The sequence below is a fragment of the Cucurbita moschata genome, unplaced genomic scaffold, assembly GCF_002738365.1.
Source record: "Cucurbita moschata cultivar Rifu unplaced genomic scaffold, Cmos_1.0 Cmo_Scf00011, whole genome shotgun sequence".
NCBI classification, from domain to species: Eukaryota; Viridiplantae; Streptophyta; class Magnoliopsida; order Cucurbitales; family Cucurbitaceae; genus Cucurbita; species Cucurbita moschata.
In genome coordinates, this window is record NW_019268527.1 from 4,104,598 (window position 1) to 4,119,446 (window position 14,849).

The window sequence follows — 14,849 nt, forward strand, 5'->3', positions numbered from 1 at the left end:
TTGGCATTGTAACATTGCGATTGTTTCCTATCTTTTTCGCTTTATTTTTGATAAGTTGGAGATTAACTCGGGAATTAATTAATTTAAATACTGGTCATGGCCTAAGCACCGTTGCATGTTAACCTCTGCCAATTAATTATTTGTTTTTTTTTTAATTTTAAAAGCATAAGCTGTCGTGGCTTTGCTTGTGCTCTCACAAAATGCCTCGTACCAATAGAGATATTATTTGTTGCTTATAAACCCATAATCATCCCCTAAATTACTATATTCTACTGCTTTAGTTAGTTAAAATTAAACTGATGGACATTGCTTGTCCTGCCTCTATTTTTATGAATCTTTGAGTAAAGGAAAGTAAAATCAATGAAGTAAAAAGTCTGACTTTTTTTTTTTGAAATTGTGTCGGAAAGTGATCGACTTGTTGAAACTTTGCTTTCCGTGATTCCAAAATAAAACAATAGTCCTGCAATTCTTGTATAGGAAAAAGCTTCTTTTTTACGGCAATCAAGAAATAAATAAAACATTTATCTAGAAAACAAGATAACGTCGGAGACAGATAAGTATTGAAAACTAGTAACAAACATGATTTTATCTCGCTCGGGCCTATTTCCATTCAACAAAACCTCAAACCAAAAGTTATATAATAGTCCAAACCCACTGTTAGTAGATATTGTCCATTTTGATCCGTTCAGCCTCATAGTTTTATAATGCGTCTATTAGGGAGAAGTTTCCATACTGTTATAAAAAATGTTTCGTGTCAGTCAGTCATTGACCAAAATAGTCGTGAATGACAAAAGTTTGGTCGAATAAATTGTTATATCTCTCGACTCGAGAAATGAATCCCGAGTAGGCCCACACATCACATATCCCTTTCGGAAATCTACCTCTTTGAATTAGCTCACTCTTTGAATATTCCCACGTGAAAACTTAGCAATCGTGTAATGTTTTTGGTTCCTCCTGGCCTACAAATGAAGCCATCCCCAAATCAAGATCGACGGACCAAATTCAAAGTTGAATATTCTTTTCTTTTCCTTTTTTTTTATAAAATAAATATACTTTTTTACCAATATTTAAAAAAATTAAATCTCATTTAATAATTACCATTTATATTTTTAAAATACTACCTCCATTTACGAGCTTACTGGTTTTTGTTCAAAATTTAAAAATTAAAAAATAAATTTTTACGAGAAAATAATGTTTTTTTTATAACAAAATTAATTAAAAAAAATTATTTAGAGATGAATTAAACATGAAGACTTGGGAAATTTTGGGAGGAAAATGTGTAAAAACAAGTGATTCCGACATACCCATGAGCTAAAATTGGATAGAAATGGTGGGAACATAGTGATGAACACGACAGTTCCAGTGGATGAAAGAAGTAGCTGTAAATAAACAAAATTTGTAATGAAATTCATCGATGAAACACTACAGATTGGTTAGCCCATGACAACATTGGACACGTTTGGCATCTTCCCTCTCTTCTCGGCGTATTCTTAGTTAATTAATCCAAGCCAAAAACATAACCCAAAACCCATCGCCCAAATCACCTTCCAATTTTTCGTGTTCGTTTTCTCAAACCCATCTCTTTCCCAGTTCTTCAAAATCCCCTTCAGATTCTCGGACACCCCTTTTGCGGTGTTCGAATCCGGTCTTTGCTCTAAAAATTTCCCTTAATTTGCTTCAAGGAGAGGCAAAGGTTTGCGACATAATCAAACCATTTAAACCTATGTTCTTGGAATCGTGTCTGAAAACGACCAGAATTTGTTTATTCCGATGTAGAAGAGAAGACCCTTTCAGAGCAGAAACCTAGTCGCCATTGGTGGTGAGCTAATGAGTAGCAGCTTTTAGTTTAAATCTCATGAACACGAATGACATTCTCTCTGTCTTTTCTGCTTTCTAGGGAGCTTCCCCAATTCCAAACGAGGAAATTTTGTTCGTTGAAGAACAGCTTCTTCATAAGTTGAGATAAAATGCGAGAGATCGAGTTCGAATCTTCGTATAATACTTCGAGGTCTCGTGGGAGAGTTAAATATTTGGGAATTTTTACTCCAATCTCTCTCTTCTGTTTCTTCAGCTATTGGATGGCTTTTCATGGAAGCGCGTTGGCGGTTTCCGGCATTTCATGACAAACTTTAAGGTTTCTATTTCTGGGTTTTGTTGAACGAGGACGGAGAATACGAGATTACTCAGCTTTACTTGTCTTTCTGCTGGTTTTTTTTGATCATTTCTTGTAATGATCTCTTTGTTTCAACTGGGTTTTTAAGTTTATGTTCATTGTTGTCTGTAAATTGGTGTTTGTGAGAGAAAAATGAGCGGTGGCAGAAGGAGGAAGCTGCATTTTAGCAAGATCTACTCGTTTGCGTGTGGGAAAGCTTCTTTGAAAGATGATCACTCACAAATTGGGGGTCCTGGGTTTTCTCGAGTGGTGTTCTGTAATGAAGCTGAGTGTATTGAGGCTGAAATACGTAACTATGTTGACAATCATGTTAGTACCACTAAGTATACTTTGGCTACTTTCTTGCCTAAGTCATTGTTTGAGCAATTCAGGAGGGTGGCTAATTTCTTCTTCTTAGTTACTGGGATTCTTGCTTTTACTCCTCTTGCTCCTTACACAGCCGTCAGTGCAATTCTTCCTCTTATTATTGTCATTTCAGCTACTATGATCAAGGAAGGTATTGAAGATTGGAGGCGGAAGAAACAGGTACTTATCTCCTTTGTCTGCTTGTTTTTTTCTTTTGAATGACTTGATGAGTTGAGCTTGATGCTTTCATGGCCTCTCAATCTGCTTCGTTTCCTTATGGTTGTCGTGATATATTGAATTGAATTATGTGAGATCCCACGTTGGTTGGAGAGGGGAATGAAGCATTCCTTATAAGGGTGCGGAGGCCTCTCCCTGTTAGACATGTTTTAAAAACCGTGAGGCTGATGACGATACGTAATGGGCCAAAGCGGTGGGTTTGGGCTGTTACGAATGGTATTAGAGCCAGACACTGGGTGGTGTGCCAGCGAGGATGCTGGGCCCCCAAGGGGGGTGGATTGTGAGATCCCACATCGGTTGGAGAGGGGAACGAAACATTCCTTATAAGGGTGTGGAGGCCTCTTCCTATCAGACGCGTTTTGAAACCGCGAGACTGATGGCGACATGTAACGGGCCGAAGCAGACAATATCTACTAGCGGTGGGCTTGAACTGTTACAAATGGTATCAGAGCCAGACACTGGGTGGTGTGCTAGCGAGGACGTTGAGTCTCCAAGGGGGGTGGATTGTGAGATCCCACATCAGTTGGAGAGGGGAACGAAACATTCCTTATAAGGGTGTAGAAACCTCTCCCTATCAGAGGCATTTTAAAACTGTGAGGCTGACGACGATACGTAACGAGCCAAAGCGAACAATATCTTGAACGGTTACAAATTATCATATTGAAATTTCATCATTTAGGCCTAAGGACTATCAAGGTTTATATTGCTTAATATTAACTTTGGCTACTCGACCCTTTCAGGATATTCAGGTCAACACTAGAAAGGTTAAAGTGCATCAAGGTAATGGAGTTTTTGCTCATACAGAGTGGAAAACTTTGAGGGTGGGTAATGTAGTGAGAGTGGAAAAGGATGAATTCTTTCCAGCAGATATCATCTTGCTTTCATCCAGTTACGAGGATGCCGTCTGCTATGTCGAGACAATGAACCTCGACGGTGAGACAAATTTGAAACTAAAACAAGCATTGGAGGTAACTTCGCGTATGAACAAGGATTCGATCTTCGAAAGCTTTAAGGCTATCATAAAATGTGAGGATCCAAATGCAAATTTATACAGTTTTGTTGGAAGTATGGAGTTGGAAGAGCAACAATATCCGCTATCACCTCAACAACTACTCCTTCGAGACTCGAAACTCCGGAATACAGATTATATATATGGGGTTGTTGTCTTTACGGGTCGCGACACAAAGGTTTTTCAAAATTCTACTGACCCGCCTTCGAAAAGAAGCAAAGTCGAGAGGAAAATGGATCAAATTATATACTTTTTGTTTGGTCTTCTGTTCTTGCTTGCTCTTACAGGATCTATCTTTTTTGGCTTTGTGACTGGCGATGATTTGAACAATGGGAAAATGAAGAGATGGTATCTCAGGCCTGATGATGCTGAAGTTTTCTATGATTCAAAAAGAGCTCCATTAGCTGCAATTTTCCATTTTCTTACAGCACTGATGTTGTATAACTACTTCATTCCGATATCACTCTACGTGTCGATCGAGATCGTGAAAGTTCTTCAGAGCATATTCATCAATCAAGATATTAATATGTACTACGAAGAAGCTAATAAGCCTGCACGTGCTCGCACCTCGAATTTGAATGAAGAACTTGGTCAAGTTGATACAGTACTTTCTGACAAGACGGGAACTCTGACATGTAATTCGATGGAGTTCATCAAGTGTTCAGTGGCCGGGACGGCTTATGGTCGTGGTTTCACAGAGGTAGAAAGGGCCATTGGTGGACTGAAGAATTCACCATTGTATGAAGCTGTAAATGGGGGGAATCAACAAGAGGATGTCACTAAGAAAACTTCACATGTCAAGGGCTTTAACTTTCAAGATGATAGAATTATGAATGGGAACTGGGTTTATGAGCCTAATGCAAATGTCATCCAAATGTTTTTTCGTCTTCTCGCCACTTGTCATACGGCGATACCTGAAATCAACGAGCACAGTGGTGAGGTGTCTTATGAGGCCGAATCACCGGATGAAGCAGCGTTTGTGATTGCAGCTAGGGAGCTAGGCTTTGAGTTCTATAAAAGAACACAGTCAAGCATATCACTCCATGAGTTTGAACCTTCATTAGGCAAGAAAGTTGATAGGTGACTATTTTCTATTTCTTCTGTTCCTTTTAGTTGATGGCAACCTCATGAACTTCATATATTAAGAACACATGAGATGAATTTAAGCCATTGTTGCTGATTTCTGACATGCTTTGCACGGTGGACGTAAAATGTCGATATCTCTCTTTATTTCCATCCTCAAACGTAGATGACAGGTTATCTTCGCAAGATCCCACGTCGGTTGGGGAGGAGAACGAAACATTCTTTATAAGGGTGTGGAAACCTCTCTCTAGTAGACGCATTTTAAAATCTCGAGGGGAAACCCGGTGTGGAAACTTCTCCCTAGTAGACACGTTTTAAAATCTTGAGGGGAAGCCTGGAAGGGAAAGCCTAAAGAGGACAATATCTGCTAGTACTGGGCTTGAGCTGTTACTATCTTTTCGTTGATTATCAAACGCCATCATGTCATTATTGTCTTTTTTTTGCAGGACATATAAACTGTTGCATGTTTTGGAGTTCAATAGCACGAGAAAGCGGATGTCTGTCATAATAAGAAACGACGAGGGGAAAATAATATTATTCTGTAAAGGTGCAGACAGGTTTGTGGTTGAAATGACTTGGTCTAATTCTTGTCTCCGCTTTAGTTAAAGTTCAGAATCACCATGATTCCATTCTTTTTGCAGTGTCATGTTTGAAAGGCTTGGAAAGAATGGAAGGGAGTTTGAAGAGAGGACTAAGGAACATGTCAGCGAGTACGCCGATGCCGGGTTGAGGACTTTGATACTCGCCTACCGTGAGCTTGACGAGGAAGAATACAGAGAATTTCACCATAAGTTCACTATGGCCAAAACCTCAGTTGATGCAGATAGAGAATCATTGATTGATAAACTTACAGACAAAATTGAGAGGAATCTAATTCTTCTTGGTGCCACTGCTGTTGAGGACAAACTTCAAAATGGGGTGAGTTGAGAAGTATCAATGGTTGCTAATGGTGAACCACTGTCCCGAGTGCATTCGTGTTAACGTTTCTTCGTGTTATTCGTGTTAGGTTCCCGAGTGCATCGACAGGCTCGCTCAGGCGGGAATTAAGATCTGGGTTTTGACGGGCGACAAAATGGAGACTGCCATAAATATTGGGTATGGATGCTTGTTGTCTATTTGAGGCTCAGTTGTATCATATCTGAATTAATACTTAACTTGAGAGCACAAAATGACAGTTTTGCCTGTAGCTTACTAAGAGAAGATATGAAGCAGATTGTCATTACTCTGGAGTCATCAGAAATTCAGGCAATAGAGAAGTCAGGGGATAAGACTTCCATCATCAAGGTGAATCTATATTCGATCCTCGTTAAGTATACGATCGATTCCGTAGAACGTTTCTGTTCATGTGTGCATCTGTTTTCTGATATGTATTGCTTTCGTATGTACATTGTTTGAAAATTTCTCTGATACTTTAGATTTGCGATATCGATGTATCCTATACATGTTTGTCTTACGTCCTGTTTATTGAGTAAGTTTTGTTTATGTGAGATTGCACATTAGTTGGAGAGGGGAACGAAACATTCCTTATAAGGGTCTGGAAATATCTCCCTAGTGGACGCGTTTTAAAACCTTGAGGTGAAACCTAGAAGGGAAAGTCCAAAGAGGACAATATCTCCTAGCGGTGGGCTTGAGTTGTTACAAATGGTATTGGACCCAGACATTGGGTGGTGTGCCAGCAAGGTCGTTAGGCCCCTAAGGGGGTGGGTTGTGAGATCCCACATCGGTTGGAGAGAGGAACGAAACATTCCTTATAAAGGTGTGGAAACCTCTCTCTAGTGGACGTATTTTAAAACCTTGAGGGGAAGCCCAAAGAGGACAATATCTGCTAGCAGTGAGCTTGAGTTGTTACAGTTTATGAAGCTAATATCGATTCAGGCTTCCCTTCGACGTACTACATAACATGGTTGAATCTTTTCTATCCATGAGAGTGTGGAATTATTTTTAAAGAATAGTTCTTTTTTCCTGTATGTTGCAATGCCTTTGTTTCTTTTTATTCGAGGTTCAATCGACTCGCATCCTTCCTTGTGCTGAAATCTTTCTGATTATCTTTTAGGCGTCGAGGCAATGTGTTCGTGATCAGATTACTCGAGGGAGAGCTCAGATAAATTCATCAAGTGGGTCATCCGAAGCATTTGCATTAATCATTGATGGAAAATCGCTTTCTTATGCTTTAGAGGACAGTATGAAGGCATCGTTTCTCGATCTAACGATACGTTGCGCTTCTGTTATTTGCTGCCGTTCATCTCCAAAACAGAAGGCATTGGTATGTTTTCACACTTTTAGTCTTTAATTTGCTTAAAAATCACATCTTGAAAAAATATTGACCTCGATTCATGGTGTCAGGTAACAAGGTTGGTTAAAACTGGAACACGAAAAACAACTTTAGCTATCGGCGATGGTGCTAACGATGTAGGAATGCTTCAAGAAGCGGATATTGGAGTCGGAATTAGTGGTGCTGAAGGAATGCAGGTGCTTAAGAAAGCAGACAACACTTGATATTCAAAGATTTCGATAATTTTTTCCAACGTCTCACGAGTTCTTTTATATTTCAACTCAGGCCGTTATGTCGAGCGACGTTGCGATTGCTCAGTTTAAATATTTAGAGCGCCTGCTTCTCGTGCATGGACATTGGTGCTACAGAAGGATATCATCAATGGTAATGCAATTTATATATCTGGAGATTCAGAAAACATCATCTTTCATAGTTCTTACGTTGTGACATTGATGAGCTTACCTCTCTATTTGCAGATTTGCTACTTCTTCTATAAGAATATTACTTTTGGTTTTACCATATTCTTATACGAAGCATTCTCATCATTCTCTGGGGAACCTGTATATAATGATTGGTTTTTATCACTTTACAACGTTTTCTTCTCGTCGCTTCCAGTCGTAGCTTTGGGAGTCTTCGATCAGGACGTATCTGCAAGGCTCTGCCTCCAGGTATGCTTAGTTTATGTGCTTGTTTCTTCGTTGTCCGGTTGCTGTTTGAGTTCTTCTGTTCTAGTTATGGCTGTGCTTTTGCCATATCCTTTCTCACGAACTCAGCCTACCATTAAGTAACTGATGAGATAGAGACCCAGTAAAGATTAGATTTCTTCTTAAACATGAAGCCATTTGCTTGTTTCTTCAACCGTGAAGCGTCGTGAGAGAGAAAACAGAGTAGAAAACACCATAAGAAACTGATATCTCTTTATTTTCCATCAAGAACAGTAGGCCCTGATGCATATAAGTGAGTGGAATTGGCCAAATTTTAGGCTTCATTTCTTTGTTTGATGTGGCAGTTTCCTCTCTTATACCAACAAGGGGTGCAGAATGTTCATTTCAGCTGGCTCCGAATACTCAGTTGGATGTTTAATGGATTGTGCAGTGCTGTGATCATTTTCTTCCTTTGCACTGGCGCACTTGAGCATCAGGCATTCAACTCCGATGGGAAACCTGCAGGGCGGGAAATTCTGGGTGCGACGATGTACTCTTGTGTCGTTTGGGTTGTGAACTTGCAAATGGCGCTCGCTGTTAGCTACTTCACCTTGATACAACATCTTTTCATCTGGGGCTCCATTTCAATTTGGTACATTTTTCTCCTGATTTATGAGTCCATGACCCCCACCCTTTCAACCAATGCTTACAAGATCTTCACTGAAGTCCTTGCCCCTGGCCCTTCCTACTGGCTTGTCCTTTTCTTTGTGGTGATCTCAACACTCATTCCTTACTTCTCCTACTCAGCATTACAGATGAGGTTCTTTCCTATGTATCATCAAATGATTTTATGGATTAGAAATGAAGGGCAACTAGACAACCAGGAGTACTGTAATATGTTGTGGAAGTACAAATTCCGATCGACGAGTGTAGGTTCCACAGCACGGTTAGCAGCCAAAAGGAACAACTCAAAACAAAGAAACCAGACTTATATTTGACAAGCTCAACATCAGTCTCGATCTTCACTGTTTATCGTCGAAAATAGAAGCTTTCTTCGACGTGTACACATTGGATAGGATGCTGTTTTCTTGCTCTTGAGCAAATCTGCCATGTTCAAGAGCAGAAGCATAGCCTGTAGCAAGAAAATACATAAGCAAAATCAGCCAAAAAGGAGAGGTGTTGGTAGAACATTTGTTGTATACTGTTCCAACTTCTGTGTACATTACAAAAGTGAGGGAATTCATTGTAGATTAGATACATTAGTTTTGTTAACAAAGAAAAAAAGAACATGATAAGCAGAGCCACTCAACTTCCTTTTCAATCTAACTTTACCAACTTCACAATACTATTGTTGCAAAAATACTATTGAGAACTGATGTGAATAATGAATAATATTTAACAAGTTGTCCTTTTTCCTATAACAGTCTTCAAATCTCATTTCCTATGTTATTTTTCATAATATGATTTATGTATGAACAATATGAATCTAAGGAACATGAATTGGGGGCTTGTTAATCTTTAATTACATGAAGGTTCTTGTAATCAATCACCTGAGTTTCAGTCAGCATGAGAAAAAGCCTTCCTGGTCATGAGATTTTTCCCCTCTCTATTATATCTACAAAATCTCCTGATCAATCAGGCATTTGAGCTACCTTGGCTATAAAAGTCTGAGCTGTAATCTTGGTTTCCAAATGCCAGCATTCGGAAAAACCTAATCTCAGCAGACTTTTGACCGGAGTCGAAGGCTTGACTCTCCCCGAATCTCATTCCATTACTTAAATCTGTTGCAGCTAAACTATCAAAAGCTCTAACAACCTGAGAATGAGAACATGAGAAGAACGATTCAGTTATAATACTGTACAAGATTTAACAAGGGTGAGTTTTGGTTTTTCGTATTCCTGTCACAAATCGGTTAAAGAAACACAACCTGTCCCATCTGTGGTCTCTTTGCGGACGCATGCCGAACGCAAGCAGCAGCTATTCCTATCATTTTCAACATTTCACTCTCAACATAGTTCCTTTCAAGCCTTGGGTCCACCAACCTTTCGAAATCTTGGCTGTGGAGAGCATGGTTTAGTAAAGGCCGACCCTGAAAGATAAGAACTTTGTCAGAAAAGGCTGATTTGGAAGTTTGAAAATCGCCATCTTCTGGCATTGTTCTCAACGATTAATGTCCAATAACTGTTTGGACAATTTGATGCAGAGGAACTAGATTATCATTCAAGAATGTTTGACAATGTTGACTGTGTCATTTGTAATTCTCATTTCGTTCATTTCTTATGAAACTTCAATAGTAGATCCTAAAATAACACTTTCTCAAGCTATTCAGAGATCTAGTAAGGGCATTCATGCGTCATATGATAATTGTGGTCTTCCAAGTCCATTACAAAAGCAGCTGCAATAAAGTTCTTACAAAATTCAAAGAAGAGATACTCAAACAACAAAATCATAAAAAGGTTGGTGGCATCATTGCATCATATCCGTATAGTGAAAACATACAAGAGAAGCATGAATATATTACCCATTCAACAAGGCTCTCGTCCCCCATCGGTTGGGATGCATCAACGGCCTTTCGACCAGTAATCAGCTCGAGAAGTACGACTCCAAAAGAATATACATCCGATCTCTCAGTTAACTTCCCACTCGATGCATATTCAGGGGCAACATATCTACGACAGAGAGAAGTCGGATTCTTGTTGAAGCAAAATGAGATAATTATTGAAGCACAAACTTAAACAGACTTTAGATTCTAGGAGGGTATTGGTGCCAATCATAAACGACCTACCCGAAAGTTCCCACGACACGAGTGGTTATATGAGTCTGTGCATCAAGAGCTAATTTAGCCAGCCCGAAGTCTGAAACCTGCATGACAACCAATGAAAGCATGAAGCCCAACCCTTTAAGCTAAGCATTTTAGCATAGGCAATTAAACTTCCTGCATACCCGAGCTTCAAAATTTTCATCTAGAAGAATGTTTGAAGATTTGATATCACGGTGGATAATTCGAGGATGGCCTGACACAGATAAAAATGTAAGTCTTAAGGTTGACACCAATTAGCAGCTTCTACAGGAAAAGGCATAGAAACTTACAGTCTTCATGAAGATAAGCTATTCCCCGGGCTGCCCCAGCTGCAATCTTAATGCGTCTTGCCCAGTCCAGAACAAGCTGGTCGTCCCCTAGTGTCGAAAAATGAGAGAAAGGTCAATTCTGCTCTTAGTATTGAGATAAGTCAAAAGGTCTGAAATCAATAATACCTTTAACATGAAGATGGTAGTAAAGGGAATTGTTACACACATAATCATAAACCAGCAACCTCTGATGCTCTGAAATGCAGTAGCCCACAAGAGAAACCAAATGGCGGTGGTGTACGCGACCAATTATCTCGACTTCAGCTTTGAATTCCTGCTCACCCTGACCACCACCAATCTTTAGCTCCTTCACTGCAACCTCTCTTCCATCTGGTAGATATCCTTTATAAACAGAACCAAATCCACCTTCTCCCAAAAGATTCTGAGCAGAAAATGCATTTGTTGCTTTGAAAAGTTCTTCATATGTAAAGAATGACCTTGAATTGCCCAACCCACCAAACTCTTTTGGAGAGAATGTTCCACCACCATGTCTGTCTTGGTGAAGTGTGGAATGGACCTTCATAAGGGATTCTAAGAAGAAATTACATAACTTATTGAATTTCAGTAATTTATTCTCAATGACTCCATTAATATTATCTTTTCCTACTAAAACATTAGAATAAATATTGAAATACCCTTCAAAATGACACATCCAAAAGTATAAAATCATTAAACACTCTAATTCCCAATCATAAAATGTGAGATCCCACAACGGTTGGGGAGGAGAACAAAACATTCTTTATAAGGGTATGGAAACCTCTCCCTAACGTACGTGTTTTAAAAACCTTGAGGGGAAGCTCGAAAGAAAAAACCTAAATAGGACAATATCTGCTAGCGGTGGGCTTGAGCTGTTATAAATGGTATAAGAGCTAGACACCGGGCGATGTGCCAGAGAGGAGGCTGAGCTCCGAAGTGGGGTGGACACGAGGTGCCAACAAGGATGCTGGGCCCGAGGGGGGCAGATTTGGGGGGGTCCCACATCAATTGGAGAAGGGAACGAGTCCCAACGGGAACGCTAGATCTCGAAGGGGGGTGGATTGTGAGATCCCACATTGGTTGGGGAGGAGAACGAAACATTCTTTATAAGAGTATAGAAACCTCTCTCTAGCCGATGCGTTTTAAAAACTTTGAAGGGAAGCATGAAAGGGAAAATCCGAAGAGGACAATATCTGCAAGCGGTGGGCTTGGGCTCTTACATAAAAAAATATACCTCTTGTATTTTAAAAGAAGAAAGAAAAAAAGAAAAAAGAGAAAGATACCTCTGCAAAAATATGACATGACATTGGTCATATTCTTTAAGAAAAGCACAAGGACTAAATTGAAATCACAGTAAATTATCAGGCAGGATGGTAATCATAAATGCAGAGGTCTGCAGTCATATAACATTACTGTAGTCATGCTCATGAAGGAAAACACAACGATCGAATTAAAGACGTCGCAATAAATTATCAAGCAGGAAGATGATCATAAGTGCTGGGAGGGAGGCTAAGAACATGTATGACAACGAAATAATATTTACATTGCAGTACCTGACTTAGGTGAGGAGCCCATAGAAGATGGTATAATGTAACCCCTACGACCAGAATCATTTTTTCTTGGCTTCCTGATGTACCATACAACAAAACCAACTATGGCAAGCACTACAATTCCAGCCACTACACCAATTGCAATCACACCCCCAGTATCTATTCCTCCATTGCTGTTCGAATTCGAGTTTACTCCGCCATTAGGACCCGAACCATCGTCCGTGGGATTTCCTGGCGGCAATGTTGGGGTTTTAGACGATACTGGAGGAGAAACAAGGGATGGTGGAGGAGGCGAAATTGATGCGGGCGGCGATGGCTTGGGAGGACTTGAAGCTGGGGGGTCACTGGGAGGGGGAGGACTTGAAGCTAGGGGATCACTGGGAGGAGGAGGAGAAGTGAGCCTTTGAGGTGGAGGTGAGTTTCTAGGAGGTATTGACGCTGGGGGTTGAGGTGAAGTTTCTGGAGGTGCTGATGGTGGTGTTGGGGGAGGATTCTCAACTGGGGCTGTGGGCGGCGGCGATGGATTATCCGAGGGGTTTTCTTGTGGTGGTGGTGGCAGAGGTGGCGGAGATGAGAGTTGAGGAGGGTTTGATGACTGTGGAGGAGGGGTTTGAGGAGGCTCTGCTACAGGAGGTGGAGGTGAATTTGGTGGTGGGGGATTAGATGACGTTGGTGGAGGGGAGCTTACTGGTGGGGTTGCTGATGGTGGTGTGGGATCCGGTGTTAACGGGGGTGGAGCACTGGACGGAGTTGGTGGTGGAGTTGCAGGCGGAACAGTCCGAGGCGGCGGAGGAGACAATGCGGGTGTTACAGGGGGCGGAGTTCCAGAAGCAGGTGGCGGTGAAGTAGCAGATGGTTGACGAGACGGCGGAGGAGGAGATGACTGGCCTGATGGGGACGGAGTCGGAATTGAAGGGCCAGAAGGATCCGGAGGAGGCGATTGTAGCGGCGGCGGAGAAGGAGGTTGCGGTGGCAACGGTGACGGAGTACTGGGCGGCGGAGTAGATGGAGTGGAGGGAGAAGCCGGCGATGGAGACGAATTAGGCACCGGTGCTACGTCCGCCATTTCCGATAAAAATCAAGCTCAAACTTAACTATACAAAAAAATTCCGGTTGATCAAGTCACCTGGAAACTTCAGCTTTTGGTGAAACTCATTCAATTCGCATATATTCCAGATAACCACACGATCAAATTGAATCTTCACAAGTTCAGTCCCGATGATATTTTGATTCAAACAAACTTCAAAATCACAATTCAATAAACCGGGATCATCCAGTGTTCTGTTTCAACTCCTCGAAGCAAAATCATAGATTATATAACTCAACAAAGTCAAAACAGTATTCTCCAGCTTCGTTTCAATCACAATCCAGAGATTATAGCTAAAATCAGATCATCACAGAAACAATCAAATTCACCTCCAGACCTACGAACAAATCAAAGAAGAAACAAGTTCAGAGATATACCTACTAAAAAAATTTGAACAGGAGCGCGATTATCAGACTATTTGGGGAAGGTTCAAGTACTCAGAATCAGCAATGGATTCCAGCTGATTGAAGAAGCAAAAGCATCGAACCGACACCATGAAAATAGCCATGGAGAAGAAATTGGAAGCTGAAGACGAGCTTACCTTTTCCGTCAAAAATTTCCCCCACACTTTGTTTCTTTCTGAGGATCGAAACGGAAATAGAAATTCCTCGAAAGAGCAGCCAAGTTTGATTCCCGAGTTCCCTATAGGAAAAAAAGGCTTTCCGAAGAACACAGATTGTGGGGTCCCAAATTGATAGCAACCCAAGAGATTGAATATAAAGATTTTGTCAAATGTTTGAATTCAAGAACAAAAGTAATTTTCATAACGTCGGCTCAATTTAAAATCATCATTATAACGAGTAATTTTGCAACGTAATTCCATGGTCCTCAATATCTTGCCATAGTCAACCCATAACCAATTAATTCAAAGTTTGATTTAGTCTCGTAATTATAGCTATCATTTTCATTATTGAATTAGACGAACATAATAATATACTCAGCTCCCTACAACTCTATAAAATAAAAGAACTCAAGAATGAACAAGCGCTGATTGCGCTGTTGATGATAGAATTGTTGGATGAAAGTCCCCACTTGACAATTTCTTGTTGATGATAGAATTGTTGGATGAAAGTCCCCACTTGACAAATTTAAGAAATGATCATGGTTTATAATCAAATAATACTATCTTCAATGGTAGCACAAAACAAAGCCCTGTTCAGAGTGGACAATATCATACCATTGTGAAGAGTCGTGTTCATCTAACAAGAATAACTAGATCAAAACGAACACTTCGTTTTACTTCATTTGAAATAGATAAAATACTGATCCATCTATGAAGTAAAATCTATACGAAATTCCCATTTCCATATTAGGTCTCAATTTTATATTTACCGGATAAATAAA

At 40.3% G+C, this 14,849-nt stretch overlaps 2 protein-coding genes across 6 annotated transcripts; one reads left to right on the plus strand and one right to left on the minus strand.

Moving 5' to 3' along the window:
• Positions 1-1,324: 1,324 nt before the first annotated feature.
• LOC111449359 (putative phospholipid-transporting ATPase 9) lies at positions 1,325-9,181 on the plus strand. The gene is made up of 12 exons (XM_023089214.1): positions 1,325-1,819; positions 1,898-2,698; positions 3,496-4,844; positions 5,294-5,404; positions 5,489-5,765; positions 5,854-5,942; positions 6,023-6,131; positions 6,901-7,110; positions 7,191-7,316; positions 7,405-7,503; positions 7,596-7,787; positions 8,129-9,181. The coding sequence occupies exons 2-12, from the start codon at positions 2,306-2,308 to the stop codon at positions 8,759-8,761; spliced, it is 3,588 nt and encodes a 1,195-aa protein (XP_022944982.1). The 5' UTR covers positions 1,325-1,819; positions 1,898-2,305; the 3' UTR covers positions 8,762-9,181.
• LOC111449360 (proline-rich receptor-like protein kinase PERK9) lies at positions 8,765-14,298 on the minus strand. Of its 5 annotated transcripts, none has more exons than XM_023089219.1 (10): positions 12,792-14,298; positions 12,422-12,758; positions 11,019-11,423; positions 10,854-10,940; positions 10,707-10,777; positions 10,549-10,625; positions 10,285-10,432; positions 9,691-9,852; positions 9,314-9,578; positions 8,765-8,895 (listed from the first exon to the last, which is right to left on the minus strand). In XM_023089219.1, exons 1-9 carry the CDS (start codon positions 13,482-13,484, stop codon positions 9,399-9,401), a joined length of 2,160 nt encoding a protein of 719 aa, XP_022944987.1. In that variant the 5' UTR covers positions 13,485-14,298; the 3' UTR covers positions 8,765-8,895; positions 9,314-9,398. The 5 variants fall into 5 exon arrangements, with proteins under 5 accessions (XP_022944987.1, XP_022944985.1, XP_022944984.1 ...); XM_023089217.1 differs by having other exon boundaries at positions 12,422-13,842; positions 14,047-14,292; XM_023089216.1 differs by having other exon boundaries at positions 12,422-13,842; positions 13,943-14,292.
• Positions 14,299-14,849: the final 551 nt, after the last annotated feature.

What these genes read in the sequence shown, in the direction of transcription:
- LOC111449359 (XM_023089214.1), top strand. Translation starts at nt 2,306, where the DNA reads ATGAGCGGTGGCAGAAGGAGGAAGCTGCATTTTAGCAAGATCTACTCG. An exon ending in ACAGAAGGATATCATCAATG is followed by an intron (nt 7,504 to 7,595) that starts GTAATGCAATTT and finishes CTCTATTTGCAG; the next exon opens with ATTTGCTACTTCTTCTATAA. An exon ending in CTGCAAGGCTCTGCCTCCAG is followed by an intron (nt 7,788 to 8,128) that starts GTATGCTTAGTT and finishes TTGATGTGGCAG; the next exon opens with TTTCCTCTCTTATACCAACA.
- LOC111449360 (XM_023089217.1), bottom strand. Translation starts at nt 13,484, where the DNA reads ATGGCGGACGTAGCACCGGTGCCTAATTCGTCTCCATCGCCGGCTTCT. An exon ending in GGGCTCCTCACCTAAGTCAG is followed by an intron (nt 11,424 to 12,421) that starts GTACTGCAATGT and finishes ATTTCTTCTTAG; the next exon opens with AATCCCTTATGAAGGTCCAT. An exon ending in ACGAGAGCCTTGTTGAATGG is followed by an intron (nt 9,853 to 10,284) that starts GTAATATATTCA and finishes CTTATCTTTCAG; the next exon opens with GGTCGGCCTTTACTAAACCA.